The 27,990-nt window shown below is 53.9% G+C and overlaps 1 protein-coding gene across 3 annotated transcripts; it reads left to right on the forward strand.

The window, feature by feature from the left end:
- Nucleotides 1–236: 236 nt before the first annotated feature.
- On the forward strand, nt 237–27,990 carry SLC8A2 (solute carrier family 8 member A2). Of its 3 annotated transcripts, XM_036274833.1 has the most exons (10): nt 266–310; nt 4,495–5,185; nt 9,904–10,568; nt 16,003–16,425; nt 20,561–20,664; nt 20,813–20,830; nt 21,988–22,112; nt 22,404–22,503; nt 25,526–25,804; nt 27,228–27,990. In XM_036274833.1, exons 2-10 carry the CDS (start codon nt 4,511–4,513, stop codon nt 27,602–27,604), a joined length of 2,766 nt encoding a protein of 921 aa, XP_036130726.1. In that variant the 5' UTR covers nt 266–310; nt 4,495–4,510; the 3' UTR covers nt 27,605–27,990. The 3 variants fall into 3 exon arrangements, with proteins under 3 accessions (XP_036130727.1, XP_036130728.1, XP_036130726.1); XM_036274834.1 differs by lacking the exon at nt 4,495–5,185 and having other exon boundaries at nt 237–310; XM_036274835.1 differs by lacking the exons at nt 4,495–5,185; nt 9,904–10,568 and having other exon boundaries at nt 243–310; nt 16,247–16,425.

Here is a 27,990-nt window from a genome sequence, read left to right on the forward strand (position 1 = left end):
CGGTGGGTGGGTGGGAGGCTTGGGCTGCCTCCTCCCGCCCCTCCCTTCTGCAGGCGCCTCCCCAAGCCTCCCGCTGCGCCCCGCCTACCCTCTCCCGCCTCTTCCTCCTCCCCTCCCTGCGCTCCTCCTCCCCGACTCCAGCCCCGCTCCTTCTCCTCCATCGATCCCCTCTCCCTCCCCTCTCCCCGCTCGCCCTCTCAGTCTCCAGCTCCTCTCTCTCTCCCTCTCTCCCCCTTTCTCTCTGGCGGGCAGAGGCGCCCACCGCTGCCAACCCCGTGCTGGGGCCACCTTGCCCAGGCTGTCGCTGCAGGTAAGAGACCCTCAGTTAGGTGGGGATGGGGGAGGGACAGTGCTACCCCATCCTGGGGGGGGGGGCGTTTGTGGAGCCAGGAGGCGCTTTTCCCAGAACTCGTTCAAGGCGGGTGGGGGGCTGCATATCCCAGGTGGGGCTACCAGGGCCCTTCGGAGGGGTAGGGGGTGGGGGCGCCACCAGCAGCCAACATCCTCAGCCCCTCCTGCGTTTCAGGGAGTATGGCAGGCTGGGGAGGGGGTGCCTGCTGGGCACCGAGGGGGTGAGAACACCCCACCCTGTCTGGGGACGCTCCCCCTCTGCGCTCTCTACCTCCGCCCCCGACTTCCTGTGTCTGGGTCTCTTCTGTCTGCACATCTCTCAGGGGTCTCTGCCCTGCAGAGTCCCGTGGCCTCTCCGAGTCCCGTTCCCTGGATCCCTCTGGTCTGCTGGTGCCCCTCGGTGCCTGGGTCTGTTCTGTGCCTTTCCAGCGCTCTCTCTAGATAAGTCCTTGTTTTCTCTCTGCCTTCCTCTCTCGCCATCTGTGTGTTTGAACTGTCTCGGCTTCCCCAGGTCTCTGTCTTTCCGTCTCCCCATGTCTGAGTGTGTCTTCCTCTGCCTTGCCCACCCCTCTCTCCTCTCCATCTGTCTCGAGGTGTCTGGTCTCCGCCTGCTCTCCCTGGTAGCCGTTAACTCTCCTACACACCTTTGTCTCCGCCCCTGGCAGGGGGAGACCTGGAGAAAGAAGGTGGGCCCTGCAGAGTGGGCTCCCCCAGAAGGCGAGGAGTCCCCCAAACTCTCCCTCATTCAGCCGGGGTCCCTCCCATCCTTCCGGCCGGCACCCACCCCATGCATTCCCTGAAGACAGAGCTCCTGTCCTCCCCCGCCTGGTTCCTGGCATCGAGGCCAGTCCTTAGAGTCTAACCTCCCCATTCCTCCTCACAGGGAGTGGACCAGTCCTGCCTGCAGTCTAACTTTCACACCTCTTGCTGTTTGTCCATTCACGACTCATTTATCCTTTTGACAGTTTCTGAGCACCTTTCCTACTCCAGGCACAGCACTAGGTCCTGGCTCAGGCCAGGCTAGGCCAGTCCCTCCTGTAGTCTCACCTCCATCCGCTCAGGGTGTGCCAGCCTCAGACCTGCCTCTCCGTGGGGATGGATCTCAAAAGCTTCACTACTCCGAGAGGGCCCTTCTGAGTCCAGAGGTCCCTGGCCAATACATCGTCTTCTTTCCTGGAGGGGAGGGGGCCCCAAAAAAGTGAGCAAGAATGAGTGACGAGGGGAGAGGTGTGAGTGGGCTGTGATGGGTGAGCCCTCGTGTGCCCACGCGGGGCTCTAGAGGGGTTAAGGAGCACCCGTTAGGAGTCCCACGAGTTGAGTTTCCACCTCTGCCCTGCCCCTGACTTGAAGCTGTGTGGCCTGGCCAAGCTCTTTCTCTTCTGGACTTCAGTTTGCCCATCGGAGTACCAAAGCCCTGAGCTGTGTGTGTGTGTGTGTGTGTGTGTGTGTGTGTGTGTGTGTGTGTGATCCCCAAGCCGAGACCTCACACGGCTCACCTTGGAGCAGTAAGTGCATGTTTAAAGCCCAGGTCCCCACCTGGCACATGTCTCTCCACCTTCCACATTTTCCCCAGGGGCAGCGGGCACCCCCTGCCCCACACACCAGCACAGTGAGGAAACACCACAGCCCTCACCAGTGTGAGGGACATGAGGGGACAGGGTCCCACCCTTCCCTCCTGCCAGACTGGACCCCCCCAACCCCCTTAAGCTTGCAATCCCCCTTGATGGACGGGACCAAAGTCCCAAGGCAGGTGAAGCAGAACCTGGGCGCTCACCACTGACCCAGCTGGCCACTGGCCCACGGGAGTGCAGAGATGGCCCGGGAGATGGTGCCGGCCATCTGCCCGCCCTGGCTTCCTCCCTGTCCTCAACCTGATCCCTCTTGCCCCTGGATTCTAAACCCAGATTAGGTTTCAGTGCTGCTGAGGGACAGAGGCAGCAGCCTTGAGGCGAGGGAGCCCAGCTGTCCCCGGCGACAGGGCTCAGACCTCGTGGTTGTTCATTTCACAAATATTTATCTTGCACTTTCTCTCCTCCCCTGAGGCCCCAGTGAGAGGAAACCAGGTTTTTGAGGAAAGGGGATGGAACCAGACTGCTTTGTCCAGCCCCTGGGCAGGAGGAGCAGGCACGGCACCCATCGCTGACCCTGCCGTCCCTTGAGGATGAAGGGACAGGTGGTCAGACTGCAGGGAGGACCTCACAGGACAGGCCCTTCCCGGAGAGAGGGAGTTGGATGCTTAGATGCTGGACTCCCAGGTGGCCCTTGTTCCTCCTGGAAGCTGAGCAGGAGGAGGAGGGAGGGAGGAGAGCATGAGTCTTTGCTTTGGCTCCTGGTGGGTTTGTAATTATGCCTAAGTCGTTGCTAATTAGGGGGCTGCTAATTAGACATATCATTAGGGGACTCGCCGATGGGGGCTAATTGTGTGGTGGCCCTTTAAGAATCACCCCTCTCTCCCGCCTACACACACACACACACACACACACACTCACACACGAGCTCCTCAGGGAGGTTCTGCCAACATTCTGCCTCCCTCTCCAGGAGGAGCCAGCTCCCACCCCGGGCTTACGCGAGTAGGTGGGTGTGCGTTGGGAGCAGGCTGTGGGTTAGACTCTGAGAACTTTTTCCAGACAAAATGGAAGGTGCTGGGAGAAAGGAGGCTGGTGGCTGAGAAGAGGGGTCAGGGTTGGTGGAAGCTGGGAGGGCCCCCTCCCTTCGGCTCTCAGTTCCCTTTTTGGTAGGCTACTGGGTTACCATGGCAACGCAAGGGTGGGGCAGAGGAGCTGGAAGTCAGGGGCACTCTTGGAGAGAAACTGGGAGCCACAGAGTGGTTGCTGGGAGACTTCGGACAAGTTATTTAACCTCTCTGAGCCTTGGTCCTCTCTCCTGAGAAGTGACTTGGGACTCTCCCCCAGAGGGCTGGTGTCATGTTGAATATAACAGGCAGAGAAGGTGACATCTGAGTGGAGACCTTGCGGAGTGGATATGTGGGGAAGAGAGTTTGAGGACAGAGGAACAGCAGGTGCGAGATCCCTGAGGCAAGGGCTTGTCCGGGGTGTCTGAGGACCAGCGAGGAGGTGGCGTGGCTGGGACGGAGTGAGCAAGAGGAGGGAGAGAGATGCTGCCAGAGAGCGGATGGGACCAGCTCGCGTGAGACTGCAAGCCAGGCAGAGGACTTTGGTACCCCGAGTGAAGAGGGAGCCATGGAGGCTTCTGAGCGGAGGGGAGATGTGAACTTTTTAAAGGAAACCTAGACAAGACCCAGAAATAGCCACTCAAACCCAGGACCAGATGCAGGAAGAGAGATATTGAAACCATAGAGACCCCCCACACCCACAGATGAGACAAAACCCAAAATGGGTTTATATGTCACCGCCTTTAAGGAATTACGCACCTGACAGAGATGGGGGTACTGAAGAGAAACACCTGCCACCATTACAGGGAAGGATGTGTGACAGATCCTCCACCAGCCCCTCCCCAATCCCACCTGAGACAGACAGACACCCCAGCACCCACTGCAGCCCAGATTCCGAGCAGGAGCACTCTGAGGGCCAAGTTGGAAACCATTAGAATCACCTAGTGAGTCACCTCCAGTCCTTTGCCTCACCCACTAAATTATTCAGTCTGTGCTTTTTGTGCCTGGTTTCATTCATGCATGTCTGTGAGATTCATCTGTGTTGTTGGTTGTATCAGTAACCCACCCCTTTTCAGTGCTGTATAATATTCCATGGTGTGACCACTCCATTCACGGTTTCTCCATTTTACTGCTGATAAGCATCTGGGTTGTTTCAAGATGGCACCTTAGAAATAAAGCTGCTGTGAACACTGTTATATGTGTCTTTTGGTGGACATATGACCTCTTGGGTACATACTTGGGAGCGGAATTGCTGAGTCTTAGCTTGCATGATGTTTAGCTATAGATTCCCGAAGTGGTTAGACCAATTTGCACTCCCATCTGTTGCGCGTCTATCTGTATCTGTCTGTGTGTTTCTCCCTTGGTTTCTATCTCTCTGTACGTCCCTCGGTCTCCATCCTCCTGTTTTCGTCCTCAGCTTCCCCCCACATTCTCCACCCCCAACAAACCTTGACTCCTGTGTGTCAGAGAGGGGTGCACTCTTCTCACCCAAACTTCCTCCTCCCCCACAGGACCCCGCCACCCTCCATGGCTCCCCTGGCCTTGGTGGGATTTGCGCTCCTCCTGGGGGCTCCCCCATGCTCGGGGGCAGCTACCCCGACCCCCTCTCTGGCACCTCTCCCCACCAATGACAGCGATACCAGCACGGAGGTCTGCCAGGGTTCCAACCGCTGCCAGCCGGGGGTCCTGCTGCCCGTCTGGGAGCCCGATGACCCGTCGTTGGGTGACAAGGCAGCACGGGCAGTGGTCTACTTTGTGGCCATGGTCTACATGTTCCTGGGCGTGTCCATCATCGCCGACCGCTTCATGGCATCCATCGAGGTCATCACATCCAAGGAGAAGGAGATCACCATCACCAAGGCCAATGGCGAGACCAGCGTGGGCACCGTCCGCATCTGGAACGAGACCGTGTCCAACCTCACGCTCATGGCCCTGGGCTCCTCGGCGCCCGAGATCCTGCTGTCTGTCATCGAGGTCTGCGGCCACAACTTCCAAGCGGGCGAGCTGGGCCCGGGCACCATCGTGGGCAGTGCTGCCTTCAACATGTTTGTGGTCATTGCCGTGTGCATCTATGTCATCCCGGCCGGCGAGAGCCGCAAGATCAAGCACCTGAGAGTCTTCTTTGTCACTGCCTCTTGGAGTATCTTTGCCTACGTCTGGCTTTATCTCATCCTTGCCGTCTTTTCCCCGGGCGTGGTCCAGGTGAGCAAGGACCCATGGACACCTGCTTGGTGCATGCATGTCTGCAAAACCCAGAGGGGTGGCTCCCTGGGCTTGGAGAGTCGATTCAGGTATCTGCAGAAATGCATGCGACCCTGTGAGGGCCGCCAGGTACAGTGTGCAGTCACGTACCGCGCAAGAGCCTTGGGCTGGGGAGGGCAAGTTGGGGCTGGAGTCCAGTGGGTGCTCCCCAGCCATGTCTAGATGCTACAGGCCCTGCAAAGGGCTCCTCTGCCCAGAGAGGGGTGCCTTTTGCAATACACCCACCCACAAGGGACACCTTTTCACTCTCACGAGGGTGCTAACAGAATCCTTGAGCTCTGTGTAACACACACTGCAGTTCTCCGTCTAGCCAGGTATGTGCTACGTATGTTCACGTTTTCTGGCTCTCCCTGCCTTGCATTATTTATTTCTGCTTTTGCAATAAGACATTCCCCATCTGCACAGTTCATGCTACAGTTGCATAATCCAGCCTTGTGTTTTCTGACAGTGCTAATTGATTAGGGCAACTGGTGTAATTTGCATAATGTATCCATGGATGCGCACAGATACATGCCCACATCTGCGTAATCTAACTCTATTTACCAGATATGCAGCCGTGGTGTGCCCCGTCCATTCATCATTCATGAGTGATTTCTGATGTTAGGATAATTTATGCCACTTCACTGTAATTTATACTCACATCAGCATAGGTGTAAGCCCAGTCCCCAGCAAAGACTACTTTGCATAATTTATTCCAAGAGTAAGACAAAATTGAGACCCAGCTGCATAATTTACACCCACATTCACATGCTCCTTTGCCTCTTGTGTGTCCAGTGTCTTAACCAGCACACGGTCTAGTCTGCCTTTAAAACATTTGCCTAATTTATTTCCCACAATCCTGAGACTGCTGCCTGCATTTGCATAATTTATTTGTGGGCCTGCCTAATTCATTTGCACACATACATAATTTATTTGAGGCTACCTAGGGTTCCTTCACACGTGTGTGAAGGGTTTGCCAGGTATGGTTTCTTTCCTGGAAGGATCTGAAGGTAGAGGCATAGCAATTCTTTGCAGATGATGTAAAGGCTGAACCGAGGGAGGAGAGAGGGAGAGAGACAGTTACTGCGACTGGCCGGTTGCTGTGGCCCTGGGTCCAGGCCGCCATGGCCAATATCACAGAGTGATGTGTCACTGTCTTCTTTCTTTTTTTAAATTTGTATTTATTGTTTTAGAGGCGGTGAGAGAGACAGGGAGAGAGAGAGAGATCGATTGTTGTCCCACTCATTCATGCATTCATTGGTTGCTTCTTGTATGTGCCCTGACCAGGGAGCGAGCCTTGGCGGATCAGGGCGAGGCTCTAACCACTGAACTACCCGGCCAGGGCAATGTCACAGTTTTTAGGTGCTGTTAAAAGGGTTTCCAAAATGGTCTTTGATGAGGATTTACACTAAAACTGTGCAAAGAATTGTAGATACCATGGACGAGAGGTGGGGTAGGGGTGGGGTCGAGGAGAGGATCCCCCAGAGAAGGAGCTGGCTCACAGGTAGGGCTGCAGGAGCGTCCACCGGATTGCTTCAGGTGGAAGGGCTTAGAACAGCCAGCCGGGAGCAGAGCGAATGGGAGCTGCTGTTCTCATGAATGAACTTGAACTTGCCTGTGTTGTTGGCTTCCCCAAGTCAGGAGAGTGAGCGGTGACGTACGGGGAAGTAATCGCTCAGAGAACGGGGTGCGCTTCCACATGGAAATGCTTCGGCGTGGACGTTAACAGTCCTGACTGCAGAGCCAGAAGCTAGCACCTCCTTATAAAGAACAAGTTTAGGAAGGAAGGAAAAAGATCAGAGACCATTCCGTGCAAGGATTCCAGCAGAGGAGCAGGTAGCTGCGAGGTTGAAAACAAGCATGTGTCGTTTACTGTTAAGCCACACGGTAAAAGATTGCATATATACAGGAGACAGAGTTGAGTTCTAGGCTCCAATTATTATAAGCAGGGTTTTCACCGACGTGAACGCCCAGTGGGAGTTTCCTAAGTCAGACAGGACATGGGACAATTCTGTATTGGGGTGGCTGTCCCATGAGTCGCTGGAAGTCACCAGGCTGGGACCATATCCCCCTCCCCAATTATGGTGGCAACCTATGAGCACCTCTAGATTTCTGATACCCCGTCTGGGGAGCATTCTTGGCCACTGAGACCTGGGGTGTCCCTCTCCTCTCCCAGGGTGGGCACGTCCACGTGCCCTTTCGCAGTGGGTGCCCTAAAAGGGAGATGGGAATCTGCTAGAATCTCCTTTGACCTTCCTGCAGGGAGGAAAGCCAATGTCAGGGGTTTGAGACTGGCTTCTGATTAAGAGAGAATCCCCCGCAATATACACAGTGGCCAGTTCAGTGAACACAAGGCGGGGGATTCATTTTACAGCTTGGGCAGAAAATCTGGCGTCATTTCACTGACCTGCCTGGTGGCTGTTGTGTGATTTTACTATTTCCAAGTGCTGCCTTTTCCCCTGAGCATCAGTAAACACAGCGACAAGGACTTGTGGCGACTGGATCTTAAAAGATATTTTCCTGCCCTGACCGGTGTGGCTCATAATGGTTTGAGTGTCCACCCGTGCACCGAAAAGTCTTGGGTTCAATTCCCAGTCAAGGGCACGTACCCGGTTGCAAGTTCCATCCCCAGCCCTGGTTGGGATGTGAGCGAGGAGGCAACCAATGGATGTGTCTCTCTCACATCAATGCTTCTCTCTCTCTCTCTCTCTCCCTCCCTCCCTCTCTCTCTTCCTCCCTCCCTCCCTTCTGTTCTCTCAAAAAATTAATGGAAAAAATATTCTCGGATGAGGATTAACAACAAAAAAAGATATTTTCTCTACCAGACTGTTTTTTAATCCTCACTCAGGATATGTTTATATTGATTTTAGAGAGAAAGGGGGGGAGAGAAAGAGAGAAACACTGATGTGAGAGAGAAACATGGATCAGTGGCCTCCCGTTCATGCCTTACGGGAGATCAAACCCACAACCCTTCACTGCATGGGCCACACTGGCCAGGGCAGGCATCTAATAATAAATACTCTTTTTTATTTTATTTTATTTTATTTTATTTATTGATTTTTGGAGAGAGAGGAAGGGAGCGGGAGAGAGAGAAACATCAATGAGAGAGAACATTGACTGGCCGCCTCTCGCATGCCCCCGACTGGGGATCAGGCCCACAACCTGGGCATGTATCCTGACCGGGAATCCAACCAGCGACCTCTTGGTGCATGGGTCGACGCTCAACTACTGAGCCACATTGGTTGGGCTAATAGTAAATACTCTTTCATTTTTTTCTTCCTTATCTTTAACAAGAAAGGCAATATTTGAGTCTCTACACGAATATTTTCAAGGTGAACTGTCATGTGTTGGTGGATGTTTCCGTGAGCGGACTAAATCCTGAACTTCAGTGAGCCCAAGATAATAGCACTAGTAAGGAGGATGATGATGATGATGATGATGATGATGATAATGGTAATTTCGCATTTTTAGTATATTCCATGTCAGGAACCGGAAATGCTGTGTGCTAGGGGTGTATAACTCACTCAGTCCTGGGGATGTCATCTCGTAGACAAGAGGCTGGGCCAGACATGCCAGGGTTTGAACGCAGCATTGCCTGATCTCTCTGGGGAGGCAGCATGTAAACATGGGAACTCATTTCATGAGGCTGTGAGAGGAGCCAAACTGTGCCTCTTTTAGAATCAGAGTCCTGTCCCTAAGGGCCACATTCTAAGGAAGGAGAGTCTGGCCAGGGCTGGATTCCCTGGTGGTGGTGAATTTAGGGGCGAGGGGAGGAGGTGGGCAGAGCGCAGACCCTGGGTGATGGCTGGGGTGTGGAGAAGTGGGTGGGGAATGGGGCAGGGAGAAGGAAGGTGGAGGGAGAGGGAGGCAGGAAGTCACAAGCTCTGCCCCAGGGCTGAGACTGGAGGGTGGTGAGGGCTCTCCCTTGGAGGTGGCTCAGAATATCTGGGTTCCCGGCACTTGGGCAGCTGGGCATGGTTCTCAGCGTGGGAAGAGGTGGGTGAATGAGGAAACCAGGAGAGAAACAGAGACAGAGACAGAGAGACATTGAAGAATCTCATAAGGGAAGGAGATAAGTATCTACAAAATATATAAAAGGACATGGAAATGTGTCAACAGGAGGCAACAAGAAAAGAAGGGCCCTGGCGGGGCGGCTCAGTTGGTTAGAACGTCGTCCAGTACACCAGAATGTTACCAGTTCGATTCCCCGTTGGGCACGTACCTAGGTTGCACGTTTGATTCCCGGTCTCTCTGAAATCAATAAACATATCCTCAGGTGAGAATTTTTAAAAAGAGGGACCGAGGAGGAGGAAAAGTAAAAAAAAAATAAAATAAAATAAAAACCAACAGACACAAGAATAAGACAGGGGCAGGGAGAGAGAAACAAAGACCTAGACAGAGAGATGAGGAGAGACAGGCCCAGAGCCCAGAGAGAGACAAAAAGAGGGAGAGACAGAGATGGAGAGAGATAGGGGGGAAGGAGACAGAAATGGGGAGAAGGAGATGAACAAAGACAAGAGGGGACTGGAGAGAGACAAAGAGAGGAGCGGAGACAAAGGCGGAGATGGGGAGAGATGCGGGCCCGGAGCACCTGCCGAGGTCAGGGCCGGGGCGGGGAGGCAGCCGCTGCGAGTGCGCCCCCTGGCGGCGCGGCGGTCCTGACCCGCGGCCGCCCGCAGGTGTGGGAGGCGCTGCTGACCCTCGTCTTCTTCCCGGTGTGCGTGGTGTTCGCCTGGATGGCCGACAAGCGGCTGCTCTTCTACAAGTACGTGTACAAGCGCTACCGCACCGACCCGCGCAGCGGCATCATCATCGGCGCCGAGGGCGACCCCCCGAAGAGCATCGAGCTGGACGGCACGTTCGTGGGCGCCGAGGTGCCGGGCGAGTTGAGCGGCCTGGGCCCGGGCCCCGCCGAGGCGCGCGAGTTGGACGCCAGCCGCCGCGAGGTCATCCAGATCCTCAAGGACCTCAAGCAGAAGCACCCGGACAAGGACCTGGAGCAGCTGGTGGGCATCGCCAACTACTACGCGCTGCTGCACCAGCAGAAGAGCCGCGCCTTCTACCGCATCCAAGCCACGCGGCTGATGACGGGCGCGGGCAACGTGCTGCGGCGACACGCGGTGGACGCCTCGCGCCGGGCCACCCCCGCCGAGGGCCCCAGCGAGGAGGAGGACGACGGCGCCAGCCGCATCTTCTTCGAGCCCAGCCTCTACCACTGCCTGGAGAACTGCGGCTCCGTGCTGCTGTCTGTCACCTGCCAAGGCGGCGAGGGCAACAGCACCTTCTACGTGGACTACCGCACCGAGGACGGCTCGGCCAAGGCGGGCTCCGACTACGAGTACAGGTGGGTCCGGAGGCGGGCCGGGGTGGGCTGTTCGCAGGTCAGAGGTTCCGCCATCCAGCAGCCTCCAGGCTCGTCCTTACTCTGCTACTAGCCGGATCCATTCATTCACTCACTCATCCATTCACTCACTCACTCACTCACTCAATCACTCTTGAGAGCCTCCTTTGGGCCAGACGCTGCTCTGGGCATGTGGCACACACCGCTGGACAGGAGAACATGTGTCCGCCCTGGGCAAGCTGCCTCTCCCCTGTTCATTACAGACCTGTGGGTTCCCATGCTTGACACCACAGTTGATATTGTAGCTCCTGTTATATGTATTGTTACCTGGTGGAGCAAGTACCCGCGGGTACACACCATTACTAAAATAAAAATGTTTATGGAGCCCTGGCCCGTTTGGCTCCGCGGTTGGAGCGTCAGCCTGCGGTCCCGAGAGACCCGGGTTCGGTTCCCACTGGGGGCGTGTGCCTCGGTTGCAGTTTGTCCCTGGCCTTGGTTGGTTGTGTGGGTGGCAGCCACTTGATGTGTCCCTTTCACGTCGATTTTTTTCTCTCTCTCTCTCTCTTCCTCTCTCTCCCTCCCACTCTATCTGAACAAAAAAATGGAAAAATGTCCTCGGGTGCGGATGTAAAACAATGTTTATTGAGCACCTACTGTATGCCTTGAGTATACCATGATGAACAAGACATCTAAGGTCCCTACCTTCCAGTTCCAATAAGGCTGTAAACTATCAAACATATAAAAACCTCAGGTGGCCCTGGTCGGTTTGGCTCAGCAGTTAGAGCATTGGCATGTGGTCCCGAGAGGCCCGGGTTCAGTTCCCGCTAAGGGCACGTACCTTGGTTGCAGTTTGTCCCCGGCCCTGGTTGAGTCATGAGGGAGGCAGCCACTCGATGTGTCCCTTTCACGTCAATGTTTCTCTCTCTCTCTCTCTTCCTCTCTCTCCCTCCCACTCTGTCTGAACAAAAAAATGGAAAAACGTCCTCGGGTGAGGATAAAAAAAAAACACCTCAGGTGAAGTAAGTGCTGCGTGGGGAAACTAAGTAGGATAAGCGTGAGGGTGCCCAGATTGTCCCCAGGCCTTTGGCTGCACGATCAAGCAACCCACCCTTTGCACCCTACTGAGTCACACTGCCCTCTCCTCACCCCGCTTTGAGCACACCTGTGACCCCTCGTTCAGCAGCTCCCACTGAGCACCTACTGTGTGCCAGGTTTTTCTTTTAGTGGCTCAACATACAAGTGTCAACAAGTTAACTTCTCTGTCCTCGTCTGGCCCACAGAATTCTTCATCTATCTGTAGTCTTCTGTCCACACCACACTCTTTCAAGAATTGTGGCTTTACAGTATAGTTTGTTAACTGGTGTGCAAGTCTCCCAGTTTTCTGTAACAACACTTATCATGTGTCTGCTGTGTCAGAAACGGATCTGGGCAGTGGAGACCAGAGGCGAATGAAACACGTAAAGTTCTTGCCCAAACGGAGTCAACGTTCTAATGGGAAAGACAGGCCATTAGGAGGTAGTCACTGAATGCATACAGATGTCAGGAAGTGGTAAGAGCTGTGAAGAAAAATAAAGCAGAGGATGGAAAGGAGAGTGTTGATGGCTGAGCTTTTCGTGGGTCCCACCTGCTAAGTCATTGCCGCACCTCCCTTTCATCCTCTCCCTGAACTATTCAAAGATCTTTGGTTCTGCCATCCTGCGGGAGCCAGTCCCTCACCCACATTCATGAACTGTTCATGTTTTGTCCTGATTTCATTCCCTCTCTCGCTTCACTATGTAATATTAATAATCATGGCACTAGATGTGAGCTGCAGACAGCATGACCCCACACCCATCGATACCCCAGCATGCATCTGCTAAGAATAATGACGTTCTCCTACGTAGTCACAAACATTATCACACGCAGGGCACTTCATACTGAATCAATATTTTACGCAATGTACAGTCCACGTTTGCATTTCCCCAGTTGTCCCTGCAACATCCTTCATGGGTGTGTTTTCACCCAATCCCTCTCTTCCTATCCAACCCAGGACCACGCACTGTGCTGACTGTCCTGTCTCTTAGTCCCTTTCACTCTGGCTCAGTCCTTCAGCCCTTCCGTGACTTTCATGACCCCCTTTTGAAGATGATAGGCCAGTTACTGGAACAGTCTTCAGTTTGGGTTTGTCTGACGTTGCCTCCTGGTTGGATTTGGGGGGTACACTTCAGGCGGGAACCCAAGGACATGATGCTGTGTCCTCCTCGGTGCCTAGGAGGCACATGACACCCACTTATTCCCTTACTGGTGATGTCCACTTCAACCATTTGGTAAAGATAGTGCTAAAATCGCCACATTCTACTATCCCTTAAGTTTACATTTCTTTTTTAATTTTTTCAATTACAGTTGACATTCCACATTATATTCATTTCAGGTGTACAGCATAGTAGTTAGACATTTATAAAACTTAGGAAGTGATCCCCCCGATAAGTCCAGGACCTACCAGGCACCATACCTAGTTATTACAATGTTACTGACTATATTCCCTATGCTGTGCTTTGCATCCCTGTGACTATTCTGTAAGTACCAATTTGTACGTCTTACTCCCCGCACCGTTTTCACCCAGACACGCACCCCCTCTCACCTGGCAGCCATTAGTTTGTTCTCTGTATCTATGAGTCTGTTTCTGTTTTGTTCGTTTATTTATTTATTTACTTATTTTATATTCCACGTATAAGTGAAATCATGCGGTATTTATCTTTCTCTGACTTACTTCACTCAGCATAATACACTCTGGGTTCATCCATGTTGTCACAAATGGTAAGATTTCATTCTTTTTTATGCACAAGTAATATTCCATTGTATATATGTACCGCATCTTTTGTGTTTGTTATTAATCCTCACCAGCAGATATTTTTCCATTGATTTTTAGATACAGTGGAAGGGAGTAAGGGAGAAAGAGAGAGAGAGAAACATCGATGTGAGGGAGACACTTTGATTGGTTGCCTCCTGCACCACCCTGACTGGAGCTGGGGATCGAACCTGCAATCCAGGTACATGCCCTTGACCGGGAATCAAACCTGTGATCCTTCGGTCTGAGGGCTGACACTCTAACCGCTGAGCCAAACCAGCCAGGGCTCCACTCATCTACTGATGGACATTTAGGCTGCTTCCATACCTTGGCTGTCGTAAATAGCGCTCAAATGAACATAGGGGTGCATATATCTTATTGAATTAGTGCTTTGGACTTCTTCGAATAAATACCCAGAAGTGGAATTGCTGGGTCCTAAGGCAGTTCTATTTTTTAAATTTTTTGTTAACTCCATACTGCTTTCCACAGTGGCTGTACCAATCTGCATTCCCACCAACAGGACATGAGGGTCCCCTTTTCTCCACATCCTCACCAACATTTGTTGTTTGTTGATAAGTTTACATTTCTAACATCCCATAACTTTAGGATTCTAAGATTCTAATATGAACATGCCAGTATCACTAGTTAGCTTTTGTTGATTGCTTTTCCTGTATTAACTTAATCCTTGTAACACCACCATGAGTCGAACACTATTATTAGCCCCATTTTACAGATGAGGACACTGAAGCTCAGAGGGCCGTAGAATCCTAACTACCCAGCAGCTTGGAGTAGGTTGGCCCGCCTGGCTGGGTGCCTCAGCCACCATGGACAGCGCCCCCGTGAACAGTGGGCTTCCGCCACAGGGAGCCCCTTATTCCTCCACTCCAGGTCTCCTCATCCATTTCTACTTCTTTTTGAGAACCTTGGGGTCCCTCTGCCCCTCCCATGGGGCTGGGCTTCTCCTGGAGAACTGGAGTCCAGGACCTCTTTCTTATGAAAGTAATTAACGATAGTGAACACTTATCGATCATATAGCGCATTTCAGAACCAGAGCCGAGCCCCTGATGTGCTTGGTGGGAGGGGCTGGGAGGGGAAATTAAAGATTTTCCAGTTGCACTAACACCCCAGAATCACTTTGCTGTCTACAGCCCTGCCAGGAGGAGCCCACTCATTCCCTGTCCCCTCAAAGTCTCACCCTGATTAATCCAATGTCCCCTGCTTCACTCCCCTGCCCCATTATAGAGCATCTTGTGTGCTTGAGACTTGCATAGCTGACACACTTTTAAACCTAAGCCAGTTCATGTCCCTCCTCTGCTCAGAGGTTCCCATGGTTCCCATCTCACTTGGACTAATCGCCAAAGTCCTCATCATGGCCCACCAAAGCCTACGCCATCTGCTCCTGTTCCCTCTGACATCATCTCCAACTCTCTCCCCCTTGGTCCCTCCACTGCAGCCACACTGGCCTCTCCACTGTTCCTCCAACACCCCAGGCCAGCTCCTGCCTCAGGACATTTGCATTGGCTGTTCCCTTTAACATGAATACTCTTCTCCAGATATCCTCCACTTGGCTCCCTCCCTCGGGACTCTGTCCACATATCGCCTCCCCAGGGAAGCTTTTCTTGACCACCCTAACACAGCACCCTCTAGCCCCTTCCTGGCACCATCACCACCTGGCACCATGTTTGTTGGTCATCTCCTGCACTAGAACTCCTCTGATCTGGTTTTACTACTGTTTCCCCAGCACTCAGAACAGTGCCTGGCACACAGCAGGTGCTCAATAAATATTTGTTGAGTCAACTGTAATTAAATAATGAAATGTGTAATTGTCACTGTGATGTGGCCCTGCCATGAGGCCGTGAGCCCTGTGAAGACAGTCTGTTCACCACAGTGTTCCCAGCAGTGCCCAGCACAGGGCACAGAGCACAGAGCAGGTGCTCAGGGAGTGTTTGTTGAATGAATGAATGATGCCAAGTTAAGGAGTATGGTCCTTCTCTTGGGGGTACCTGGGAACACAGAAGGGTTTGTCACCAGCATGCCAAGGTCAGTTCTGGGCCCTATATCACTTCTACTCCAAGTGTCGACCATTTACCAGATCTATCTGCATCCCTTGAGAGCTCATTAGAAATGCAGTTTTGAAACCTGCAGCTACTGAACCAGAATTTGCATTTTAACAGGATCCCCCACGGGATTCCTGTGCACATTAATGTTTGAGACTGCTGACTATTTGAGAACCCTCCACATTCTCTCTCCGCCTTCGGACTTTGCATGTGCTCCTCCCTCTGCCTAGAGAACTCCTCACAAAAGCCACCCCCAGGAAGCCTGCCCTGAGCTCACGTTAATCACCCTCTGTATAATGCTGGCCCTCCTGCTCCTCATGGGTTCCACAGGAGGAGGGACCAACTCTTGTCCTGTTTTCCTTCTGCATCCCCTGCCCGCCAGAAGCCCACCTGATTCCCCCTCAGTATTATTTATTTAGTGCCTGTCCACTCTCATGTCTGTACGTTGTCCCATGGCACTGCCCCCTCCTCTGGGAAGCCTGCCCTGACTCCCCTCCCCCCAGTCGTTGACCGGCCGACCTTCACCCCTTTCTTTCCCGTTCTTCCGCTGCAGCGAGGGCACGCTGGTGTTCAAGCCGGGCGAGACGCAGAAGGAGCTGCGCATCGGCATCATCGACGACGACATCTTCGAGGAGGACGAGCACTTCTTCGTGCGGCTGCTGAACCTGCGCGTGGGCGACGCGCAGGGCATGTTCGAGCCCGACGGCGGCGGGCGGCCCAAAGGGCGGCTGGTGGCGCCCCTGCTGGCCACCGTCACCATCCTGGACGACGACCACGCGGGCATCTTCTCCTTCCAGGACCGCCTGCTGCACGTGAGCGAGTGCATGGGCACCGTGGACGTGCGCGTCGTGCGCAGCTCGGGCGCGCGCGGCACCGTGCGCCTCCCCTACCGCACGGTGGACGGCACGGCGCGCGGCGGCGGTGTGCACTACGAGGACGCGTGCGGCGAGCTCGAGTTCGGCGACGACGAGACCATGTGAGAGCGCCGCGCGGCGGCCTGGGAGCCGGGGCGGGGCCTGTCGGAGGGGCGGGGCCTGCCCGAGGGGCGGGGCCATGTCCGGGCGGGGGCTGAGTGGGCGGGTCTGGTAGGTGGGTGTGCCGGGGGTGGGCGTGGTCTCGTGCTGAGTGGGGCCCAGTGAGTCCGCCAGGGAAATGGAAAGACCGGGGAAGGTGAGCAGGGCTTAGAGTGGGGGCAGGACAGGAGAGAAGAGGGAGGAGACAGGGGTAATGAGATGTGACCAAAATGATGGGAAAGGATGTGAGCGGAGCCTGGGAGAACTTGCCTGGTTTGGGGGCAGGAGGGTGGGACCTAAGGAGGAACCGCCAGGTGAGGGGAGGTAAGAGGAGGGTAGGATAAGGGCCTGGGCAGAGGAGTGTGGAGGGCTTCAGTGGTAGCTGGTGGAGATGGAGTGTGGCCTGAGGACATCAGGACAGGGTCCTGCGAGGTGAGAAGAGGACGAAACAGAGGGCGAGTCTGTGAAATGGAGAAAGGGCCTAAAGCGTGGGTGGAATCTGGGTAGGGACACAAGGAAATGGGACAGCGGAAGGGGGCGGGGCACAAGGAGATGGGGCGGAGCTTGAGGGTAATAGGTAGAACCTGGGGTAGTAAGAGACCTAAGTGAAACGTGGGCAACACTTTGAGAAAAGACTGAGTAGGAATATGGGGGCCTGTGAAGGGGACGACAGAGCCTGGGGAGACTGGAGGGCTGAGATCTGAGAAGGTAGGATGGAGTGTGGCGAGGTGGGCTGGATGCACCGGCATACATCTGTACGCACACAGACACAGCCAGCGCACACACACTAGCAACAGACAGACACACATAGTCACAGACACGCACGCTGAAACAGGACTGTTCTAACGCCGAGACACCCCGCCACCGCCTTACACAGATGCCCGAGTCTCCCCTGTGTGTGCCTGCAGCCTCACCTCCCCCACCCGCTTGCCTGGATGCGGCGGGCACCTACCCCCCTCTGCCCGCTCTCTTCCCGCTCTCTTCCGCCGCCCCCGCAGGCCCGTCTGTCTCCCTCCTCCTGCCGCCCACGTTCCTCCCACCGAGCAGCGCTCCCACCCGCTCCTCCCCCCCCTCCTCCCAGCCTCTGTGCCTTGGCCTCCGCCCAGCTTCTCACCGCTCTTGGTCTCTCCATCTCTCCCGTGGCCTCTCCATCTCTCACTCTCAGCAATCTCCCTCTGGGTCTCTGCTAATCTCTAGATCTCTGTCCAGAGTATCTAGCTCTCTGACCCAGGTTATATTTCAGTAATGGCTTCTCCTTACCTTTCCATCATCCTCTGTCTGGCTTGAGTTGAGAACTTGAGTTCGGGGCCGAGAGCACCATTCGTGGGGCGGGGTGGGGGGGAATGCAAGAAGAGAGAGACAGACAGACACCCAAAGATAGAAGAGACCTGGAGAAAGAGACAGAGATAGGGAGAGACAGAGGCAGAGTAACAGACAGACTCAGAGAGAGGAACACAGGAAAGGGAGACAGAGAGCATGAGAGAGACAGAAACACGGAAAGATAGCAACGTAGAGACAAAGGGAGAAGGAAACAGAGGCAGAGACACATGGAGAGAGAGAGGGATGGAGAGACTGAGATGGAGGAAGACTGAAGGGAGATTGATTGCAGGGGAGATGAAGAGAGATATTCTGACTGAGAGCAACTCAGCGCGACTCAAGGAAGGAGAGGTCCTCAGGAAGAGAACAGGAAACGTCATGAGAAACAGAATGGACAGATCAGAGGCCGCAACGGGCAGGACAGTGGAGTTTCCAGGAGACACGGAGGGCAGGGTGATGGAATGTCAGGCTGGCGGGGAAACCTTCTTCCTTTGATCTCGGGAAGTCCTGCCCTTGACTAGCTCTAGTCCCTCTTGCTGTCCCCTACCAGTTGGGTTTCTCCTCCTGGGTCCCCTGAGGGCACACCTGTCAAGGCGCCAGTTGGCATACATGTCGCTGCGTGTCAGTCACTGTGTGTCAGTGGATCATGGCGTGTCTGTGGGAGAGTGAGCGTGTGTGTGTGCATCACCCTGTCAGCATGTCACCCCGTCAGCAGCTGTCTGCGCGTGTCAAGGTGTGTGAGGAGCATGTCTCAGGGACTCCACTCCTTGCTGCGGTGTTTCAGCACCGCGGACAGCTCTCAGCCCACTCCTGAGGTGGGGGCCGGCCATTCTCTCCACCCACCGAAAAATTTAAATATCCTGAGAGCAGGTGAGGGTGGAGGTGGGCATATGCTCCCACATGACCGTCTTGTAAGTGTCTGCGCTGGCATGGGTGTCGCTGTGACCTGTGTGTTTGTGTGTTGAGATGGGTCTGTTGAGTGACTGTGATTGAGACCCTCTTTGCCTGAATTGCGTTGACTTCGCTCTTCCATTCTATGAACAGTGAGGGACCCAGGCAAAGAGAGAACAGAAAGAAAGGCAGAGAGCTGGGAAGAGACAGAGGGTTAGAGACAGAGACTGAGGCCGAGAGACACAGAGAGGTTCAGAGATGGGTAGATTGAAAGAGAGACCGAGATGCAGAGAGATATTGATGAAGGGCATAAACAACCAAAAGGCATAAAGAGCGAGAGCTCTGGAAGGAGAGTCTGCATGGTAACACCAGGGGTCTGTAGGTTGGCCCTGTCACCGAGGCTGTGGTGGGGGCGGTGTGTTCAAGAGCATCTGGTCCGTGCGACTTCGCCACTTGCACCGGGAATGGCTGGGGTGTGATGGTGTGCGGATGTGGGCGGGTGATTGGCTGTGCTTCCTCTTCTGGGTGACTGTGTGGGCTGGGTGTTTGTGTTTCTGGGTTCTGGGGCTGGGCCTTGTTCCTGCAGCGCGTCAGTGGCAGAGTGTAGGCTCTCTGGGGTTGTGGGTCTTTGTGATTGAGGGGGTGGCTTGTGTGCCTGAGGGGGAGGGATAACTTCTGGTTGTTCCTCCCCTGCTACACCATGGTTACCATAGCAGCGGGGACGCTGAGAAAATCGATTAGCACTCAGTTAACCCTCCAGATGTGACCAGGACAGAGGGCAGGAAGCTGTTTGTGGAGAGCACACTGTGTGCCAGGCACTGTTCTCGGTGTTGGGGATACAGCAGAGAACAGAAATGAACAAAGATCACTGCCCCGGTAGAACTTGCATTTTAATGTAAGGAGGCAAATGGCAAAGAATAAACAAAATAAGAAAATACACTAGATGATGTGTTAGAACAAAGAAGACATAGAGCAGAAAAGGGGGTCAGGTACTGGGGTGGGGGCAGGAATGGATTTCAATATTAAAGAAGGTGGTGGGCCCTGGCCAGTTTGGCTTAACAGTTAGAGCATCCGCCTGCAGACCGAAGGGTCATGGGTTTGATTCCTGTTCAAGGGCATGTATCTGGGTTGCAGGTTCAATCCCTGGCCCTGGTCAGGGCGCATGCAGGAGGCAACCAATCAGTGTGTTTCTCTCACATCAATCTTTCTCTCTCTCTCTCCCCCCCTCCCTCCCTCCCTCCCTCTCTCCCTTTCTCCCTCTCTTCCTTCTACTCTATCTAAACAAAAATCAGTGGAAAAATATCTCTGGGTGAGGGTTAACAAACAACCAGAGTGGTGGGAGTGAGCCTTATTGAAAAGAGAAGGTGGAGTTTGAGAACTGGAGGAAGTACGGGAGTGAACCTAGAGGAACAGTGTTCTCAGTGGAAGGAACAGCCATGTAAAGGCCTTGGGGCATGAGCAGGCCTGGTTGTTCAAGAAACAGTGAGGAGGCCAGCGTAGCTGGAGGGGGGTGGGGCATACAGGGAACAAGGGCCAGATGGCACAGGGCCTTGAGGGCCATTGGAAGGACTCTGGCTTTGGTTCTGGAGGAGATGGGAGCCATGTGAATGTCTCAAGCAGAGGAAGGACCCAATTTAACTTCGGTTGTATCAGAATCCCTCAGGTTGCTCTCTAATAAACCTCAGCCTCCTCAGCTGTTTCTGGGCCTGTTTCTGTCAAATGGGGATAATAAGAGAGAGAGAGAGCCTTCCTCCGAGGGCGGTTGCGAGAGTTAAAGGAGATGACAGAACCTGGCATTGAGTGGGTGCTCAGGAAACTGGCTAAGGGGTAAGTGGTCTGGTGATTCAGGGGAGGGGCCTTATGCTGGGTGTCCTGCTTCTGCCCACTCAGGAAAACTCTTCAGGTGAAGATAGTTGATGACGAGGAATATGAGAAAAAGGATAATTTCTTCATCGAGCTGGGCCAGCCACAGTGGCTTAAGCGAGGGATTTCAGGTGAGGGGTGAGAGGTGGGCTGTGGGAGAGGTCAAAGGTACAGGGTGTGGGAACCCTCGGGGGATCGATTGTGGGCGCTCCTTCAAACTCATGGATCTGAGCTTCCCAGGGAAGCGATCTCACTTTCTCTCTGTCTGTCTCTCCCCAGCTCTGCTGCTCAATCAAGGTGAGTGGAGTTCCCTCCTGGCTTTAACCAGAGAGGGGGACACTGGAGGGAGCGTCTCAGGGGAGGGTCATGGCCCCAAGCTACCCTTGCAGTTCAGGTTTGAGGCAGGTCGAAGATGAGATAAAGGTGGACCTGGGGCTGGGTGAGGGTTGGAGCTGGCCTTAGAGTTGGTAGGGCCAGTTGAGTTTGGGGTTACAGCTAGAGGTTTGGAGGCCAAGATTATGTTTTGTTTTTAGTTAAGTTTGGGGCAGGGGAGTAAGTCAGAGAATCTAATCTGGGTTTGTAGTGGGGTCAGAGGGAGTCAGACTTGGGTTGATTAGGACCAGGGTAAGGTTAGGATTTGAGATCAGGATTAGGACTCAGTCAAGGTTATAGTTAAAATGAAAGTTGGTTTCTGAATTTGTGATTAGAATTGGGGACAGGGTGCAAGATTGGGGTGAAAGTTGGGGGCTAGGGTCAGTATCTTGGAGACAGTGAAAGAGTAGAACTTGGATTTAGGGTTATGAGATTATAATAGTCAGGGTAAGTAATACAAGCTGCTGTAACAAATAGGCCCCAAAAGTCAGTAGATGACCACAAAAGTCATTTTTTGCTTGGGCAAAGTTTTCTGAGAGTGTGCCTGGCTGATGGGTGGCTTTTTTCTGAGAGTTAGGGTTGAGTTGGTGCTGAGTTTAGAGCAAAGGATCAACGTGCTTTAGGGAGATAAATGAATTCAGGACCAGCTATAGGGAGTCTAGGTTCTAGATTTGTATCGAATTGGGTCTCCTCCTCTTCCTTCACCCCTTCAAACACACTCTAGGATGTTTTCAGAGCTTGGATGTAGAGACCAGGCCTCCTCCCTCAAGAGTGGTGGTGATGTTGATGATATAGGTGATGATAATAAAGAAAATAACATTGCTGACTATCATGTGCCAAGCACTGTTCTAAACAACTAACATGGATTCATTCTTTTAATTCTTACAACTACCCTATGAGGTAGGTACTGTTATTGTGCCCATTCTATAGATATGAACACTGAGGCACAAGCTGGGAAGATGCTGGTCAGATAGGAGGCTGGGGCAAGGTGGCTTCTCAGAAGACACAGATGGGTAGTAAAGTCATCACAGGCCCAATTAGGTAGGCCTTCCTGGAGTCTCACTCCATCCCTCACGCTGCAGGGGATGGGGACAGGAAGCTGACAGCAGAGGAGGAGGAGGCTCGGAGGATAGCAGAGATGGGCAAGCCAGTCCTTGGGGAAAACTGCCGGCTGGAGGTCATCATCGAAGAGTCATATGATTTTAAGGTGACTTTCTAGGACCTCACTTTGCTGGAGTTTTGCTGAGTCGTTTCCATGAAGAGTCTAACGGGATCAACTATGGGGTCACAGGGAGGGGCAACCAAGGGTCTAAAGCCATTCTCCTGGTAGCTCCATTAGCACCATGGACAGTGCACGCCTCCCTTTTCCCTTTTGCCATTAACACTGGGGTATAGAAAGCTGGGGACCCCTGAGCATGGAATGTGGGTCCCCCACCCAACTTCATGGGGCACTCCGAGGTGATCACAGACAATGATCTCTTCACCCTTTCATCCCCAGAACACGGTGGATAAACTCATCAAGAAAACGAACTTGGCTTTGGTGATTGGAACCCATTCATGGAGGGAGCAGTTTTTGGAGGCAATTACGGTGAGCGCAGGTAAGTGGGGAGGGAGGAGAGAGAAAGAAGAGAGAGGAATGGGGAAGCAGAGAGAGACACACAGAGAAATGAATGGAAAGACAGAGGGAAAGAGGGACAAGGAGAGAAGCATAGAGAGAGAGAGAAGGGAAAGAACAGGAAAGATACCAAGAGGAACAGACAAAAGAAAACGACAGAAGGAGACAGTTACAAGAAGACAAAAGAAAAGACGGGACAGATGCAAATGAGGGAGACAGGCACACAAAGGGAGGCGCGCAGAGAATCTCGGAGGAAGAGAGATGTAGAGAAAGTGGGAGAACTGAAGAGAGTGTAGTCAGCAAACTGCAGGGGGCCAGAGAGAGGGGCAGGTAGACACAGAGAGAAAGGTGGGCAGAGACAGAGGGGCAGAGGGGCAGGGCTGCGGGCAGGAGAGGTCCCCTCCCAGGCGCATCTGGAGATTGAAGGGTGGAAACAGGTTAAATGGCATGGCCTTCCCGGATAGAGCCTGGGCTCCTCTGTTGCCATGGAGACAGTCACCACAGCACCCAGCTCTGTCCCCCTGTTGGGTTCCCACCCTCCTTAGATGTCAGATGGCTTCCCACTGCCCCCCTGTGGCCAGAGACTCTATGACACTTGGATCACAGACTCGGTCCTTTGTGATACAGATTGGGGAAACCGAGACCCAGAGACAGAGGAGGGACTGCAGTCCCACAGGGAATCCAGAAAGGGCTGAGGTGGCCCTCAGGACGTCTATCACTTACACAGCATCAGTTTCTCTTCAGGGAGGCCTATCTGGTGGGAACTGAAAACACACAAGGAATTGGGTTGGAAAGAAACTGGTCGACGGTAGGATCCAAAGCAACCAGGCTTCGGGGATTAAACACCAGTAGCAGGCCTAGCGACATCAGATTGTAGGCCTGATAGGAATGAACTGGTGTCCCCTCTGAAACCACATTCTTTGGCATCTATTTCTAAGGGATTCCTGGCCCTGGCCCTGTGCAGGACATCGCTAGGGACAGGGAGATGACCATGAAAGCTCAGGCCCTGTCCTCATGGAGCTCACAGTCCAATGTGGAAGACAGACCTGTCACAAGAGAGTGACAACCCAGAGTGGGCAGGGCTGGGATGGGGACCTCAGGGAGGTGCAGGAATGTCTGATCCAGCTTGAAAGTCAGGGAGAGCTTCCTGAAGGAGGAGACTTCTGGGCTGAGTCTTCAAATGGAAACAGGAGAGTGTGTCTTCTATGCTCTGACCTTCACCACATCTCACTGGGCCAGTCAGGGGTGTGTTCAGTGGCTTAAGCATACTAGAGTTTATTTTTTCTCACAGGAGGAAACAAATCTGCAGGAGGCAACAGTTAGCAGCAGCTTAGTAATGTCATTAAATGCTCAGGCCCCTTCTTTATTTCTCTTTCCATTTCTCAGCTTTTGTCCTCATGGTTGCAAGATGGCTGCTGCACCTCCAGGTGTTGAGTCTGTAGTCCAGGCAGGAAGAAAGAGGAAGCAGGGGATCAGGAAGGGGCAGTATGCCTGTCACGTTTGAGTTTCCAATTCCATTTTACTTGGGGTCACAGCAAAAGCCTCATGCTTTGAGATGTAACATACAGAACCAAAAAACCCCACAAAAACCACTTAGTGAAGCATTTACAAATTTAAGCATGTATTCCTCTAACAAGCCAAGTGACCAAGAAACGTGGGAAAGGAATATATGACCAGAATCCCCGAATCTGTCAGTCTGTCATTGCGTCCACTGCCACCGGGTATCCTCTGTCTCTGACATTCTGAGGAGCCTTTGGGTTGAATCATGGGAAGTGGCTTCATAATTTGGTGGCTGCCCTGGCTTTTATTCCCTGACTTGTTCTGAGTTACAGTTCTGAGTTATCAGCATCCTTCCATGAGTTATCAGCATCCTTCCAGGTGTGGTGCTTGGCACACTCAAGAGTGTTCATTGCTTTTCAATCACTGCTTTATGCTTGTCAGCTTTGGGCAAGGTAGACAGCATGTCATCTATGCTTCCCCATCATACAAGTCACTGCAGGTCAAAAGGGGGTCAAATTTGGTCACAATGGGTGACACAGACAACTCTAACAATGAGGCATCCTTTACAAAGCTCAGAGAACACATCCGCAGCACAGTGCCCCTATCAGGAAAGCTCGAAATTTCCCGAAACCCTTCGTTTATGCCTCATTGACAGACTGGGTCACATGGCCACTGCTGCAAGGGATTCTGGGAAAGCAAGTATTTAGCTTAGGACTACTAGCTGCAGAGAATTAGGGGAAAGTGATTTCTTTCTTTCTTTCTTTTGCTTTATTGATTTTAGAGAGAGGAAGGGAGAGGGAAAGAGAGACAGAAATATCGATGAGAGAAAACATTGATTGGCCGCCTCCTGCATGCCCCCCACCACCACCACTGGGGATGGGCCCACACCTGGGCATGTACCCTGACCAAGAGTCAAACCAGCGACCTCTTCGTGCATGGGTCGACGCTCAACCACTGAGCTACACCGGCTGGGCGGGAAAGTGGATATTTTTATCTGAGGACATGACTAACTTTAAGAGATTGTGGGACTAATGTTAGCTGGGTACATGGCTCTCTATTTGCAAGGGATTCTGGAAAAGTGAGTACCTTTAGCTAAGCATGTGGCTACTCTTAGCTACAATGAATCAGAGGGAATATTTCTACATGGCTGTCAGTAGCTGTAAAGGCTTCTGGGAAAAGGAATATTTTTAGGTAAGAGTATGGCCACCCCTAGTAGCAAGGGATCCTGGGAAGCTAGATATTTTTAGCTAGTCATATGGTCACCTGTAGCTTTAAGAGATTCTGGGAAAGTAAATATTTTTACCTGGGCCGATACATTCTCCTAGCTGCAAAGGATCCTAGGAAATTAACTGTTTTTAGCTGCTGACATGGCCACACCTAGCTTTAAGGGATTCTGGGAAAGCAATTCATTTTATGGGACTGGCTGTCTGGAAGTTGAACAAAATGGGGCTCCAGGCGAGGAAAGAGGCATGGGTGTGTGCCCCAGCTGGGTCGTGTGCCCACAGGGGACGAGGAGGAGGAGGAGGACGGGTCCCGGGAGGAGCGGCTGCCTTCGTGCTTTGACTACGTCATGCACTTCCTGACGGTGTTCTGGAAGGTGCTGTTCGCCTGCGTGCCCCCCACTGAGTACTGCCACGGCTGGGCCTGCTTCGGAGTCTGCATCCTGGTCATTGGCCTGCTCACCGCCCTCATCGGGGACCTGGCCTCCCACTTTGGCTGCACCGTTGGCCTCAAGGACTCCGTCAATGCCGTGGTCTTCGTGGCCCTGGGCACCTCCATCCCTGGTAACCACCCCAGGAGACCACCTAGCGGGGTAGGGTCTCAGAGAAGCCAGGCAGTGAGGCCTAAGAGAAAGGTCCTGCAGAAATAAGGTGATGGAATCGTGCAGAAGTCATGGTGGGTCCCAGAGAAAAACGCTGGTGGGGCCTAACGGAAACCAGGCGGGGGTCCCTTAGAGTCACTGTGTGCGTGGAATCCCCAAAGCAACCAGGTGGAATGGCCCACAGAACTAAGGAGGCGGGAAATGGTAGGAGCCTAAGGATGGATTCCATAGAAACAAGATGTTAATGTCCCCTCCTCTCCCCACCCCCGCCAAGAAACGAGATGGGAAGTTCCACAGAACTCTGTTGATGGGCATGATAGGAACCAGGCCAATGAATTTGGAAGCTTTAATGAAGATGAGGGAGCAGAATAGAAACCAGAGGTTGAGGGAGGGGGTGCCATAGAAATAAGAGTGGGGTTTCAGAGACTCTAGTTTATGCCTCATCAAAACACAATGCCACGATCCCCTCTTCCCAAATAAACCTGAGGGAGAGTCCCTTAGAAACCAGGTGGCCGAGACCGAAATTCCTACAGGAGTAGGGAGACCAGGTGGGTGGGGAGGCTGCCGCCTTCTTTTCCACATCGATGTGTTCACCAGTTGGTCAGGTGGTGGCGCTGTCCGCCTAGAAAGCAGGAGGTGCGCCCCATGGAAAGCAACCCTTGGGGAATGGTTGGTCTTTCATGCCTGCCCTCCATACCCGAGACCCGAGTTATCAGGAAGATGTTCGGGGATGGATGGGGGCCGTATAAACCAGGCCGTTGTTTGATGGAAACCACGTGGGGAATTGGCAGGAGAGGAGCTGCGTAGGAGGACCCCAACGCCTTTGTCCAGCCTGGTGGCAGTGGATGACCGGGCCCATTGGAAAACAGGCGGCGGGGTCATAGGGTCATAGGAAGCAATGATTCCCACCGAAAGCAGGCAAGCCCCCTAGAAGGCAGGCGGCTGGTCCCACACAAAGCAGGCAGCGGATCCCATAGAAAGAGACTGAGTCCCATGGAAGGCAGGCGGTGGAGCCCAGTGAGGGTAGACAAGTCCCATAGAAAGCGGGGAGGGAGTCCCAAGGAAATAAGGCAGCGAGCTGTACAGAATGCGCAGTTGGTCCTGTGGAGAGCAGGCACAGGGCCGGGACCGACTCTGCCTCTTGGGTGGGATCAAGGCCTTCCTACAGTCTGCCCCGGCGGAGGGGTGGGGGCAGGCCTGCTGCACGGGGCGGGGCCTGTGGTACAAGGGGCGGGGCCTGCGGCACAGGGGGCGGGGTCACCGGGCCTGGGGATGGTGCGGATCGGAAAAGCAGGCCAGGGAGGCAGGTGGACGCCGGAACTTGGGGGTGGCCCGCGGAGCCCTCCTGACCCGCGCGTGACCCGCGCGTGCCTCTGCCCCCACAGACACGTTCGCCAGCAAGGTGGCGGCGCTGCAGGACCAGTGTGCGGACGCGTCCATCGGCAACGTGACCGGCTCCAACGCGGTGAACGTGTTCCTGGGCCTGGGCGTGGCCTGGTCGGTGGCCGCCGTGTACTGGGCGGTGCAGGGCCGCCCCTTCGAGGTGCGCACCGGCACGCTGGCCTTCTCGGTCACGCTCTTCACCGTCTTCGCCTTCGTGGGCATCGCCGTGCTGCTGTACCGGCGCCGGCCGCACATCGGCGGCGAGCTGGGCGGCCCGCGTGGCCCCAAGATCGCCACCACCGCGCTCTTCCTGGGCCTCTGGTTCCTCTACATCCTCTTCGCCAGCCTCGAGGCGTACTGCCACATCCGGGGCTTCTAGCGCCCCCCAGAGACTCGGCCTCCTCCCTGGGACTCGGCCTCCCTGCCTCCTCCCTCCCTCTCAGGTCCTCCTGCCAGTTCGTACCCACAACCCAGCCCACCCCCGTTAGTTTCCGCCTACGCCCCTGGGGAAATTTCCGCCCGAGGCCCGTCCCCACAGAACCTCCCCTCAGTGACTCTCTAGGGAACCTACCATCTCTCTCCCTAGACACGCAGCCTTGACTCTCCTCCAGTGGACCCACCACCACACGGATGGACCTGTGTGCCCCAGGCCCTCAGAACTAAGCCCTCCCTCGGGGCTCCCTGAAGAGGCTGGTCCATCCCGGGACATCAAGGATCCCAGTCCTTTCCCCAGCCTTCTGGGAGTTTTGTCCAGCCCCCAGGGGA

Source organism: Molossus molossus, unplaced genomic scaffold (genome assembly GCF_014108415.1).
Source record: "Molossus molossus isolate mMolMol1 unplaced genomic scaffold, mMolMol1.p scaffold_m16_p_21, whole genome shotgun sequence".
NCBI lineage: Eukaryota > Metazoa > Chordata > Mammalia > Chiroptera > Molossidae > Molossus > Molossus molossus.

Bases quoted from the DNA above. Each gene is read 5' to 3' on its own strand.
- SLC8A2 (XM_036274833.1), top strand. From the start codon at position 4,511: ATGGCTCCCCTGGCCTTGGTGGGATTTGCGCTCCTCCTGGGGGCTCCC. The intron at 5,186-9,903 runs GTGAGCAAGGAC...GGCCGCCCGCAG, and splicing joins TTTCCCCGGGCGTGGTCCAG to GTGTGGGAGGCGCTGCTGAC. The intron at 25,805-27,227 runs GTAACCACCCCA...CTGCCCCCACAG, and splicing joins CCTGGGCACCTCCATCCCTG to ACACGTTCGCCAGCAAGGTG.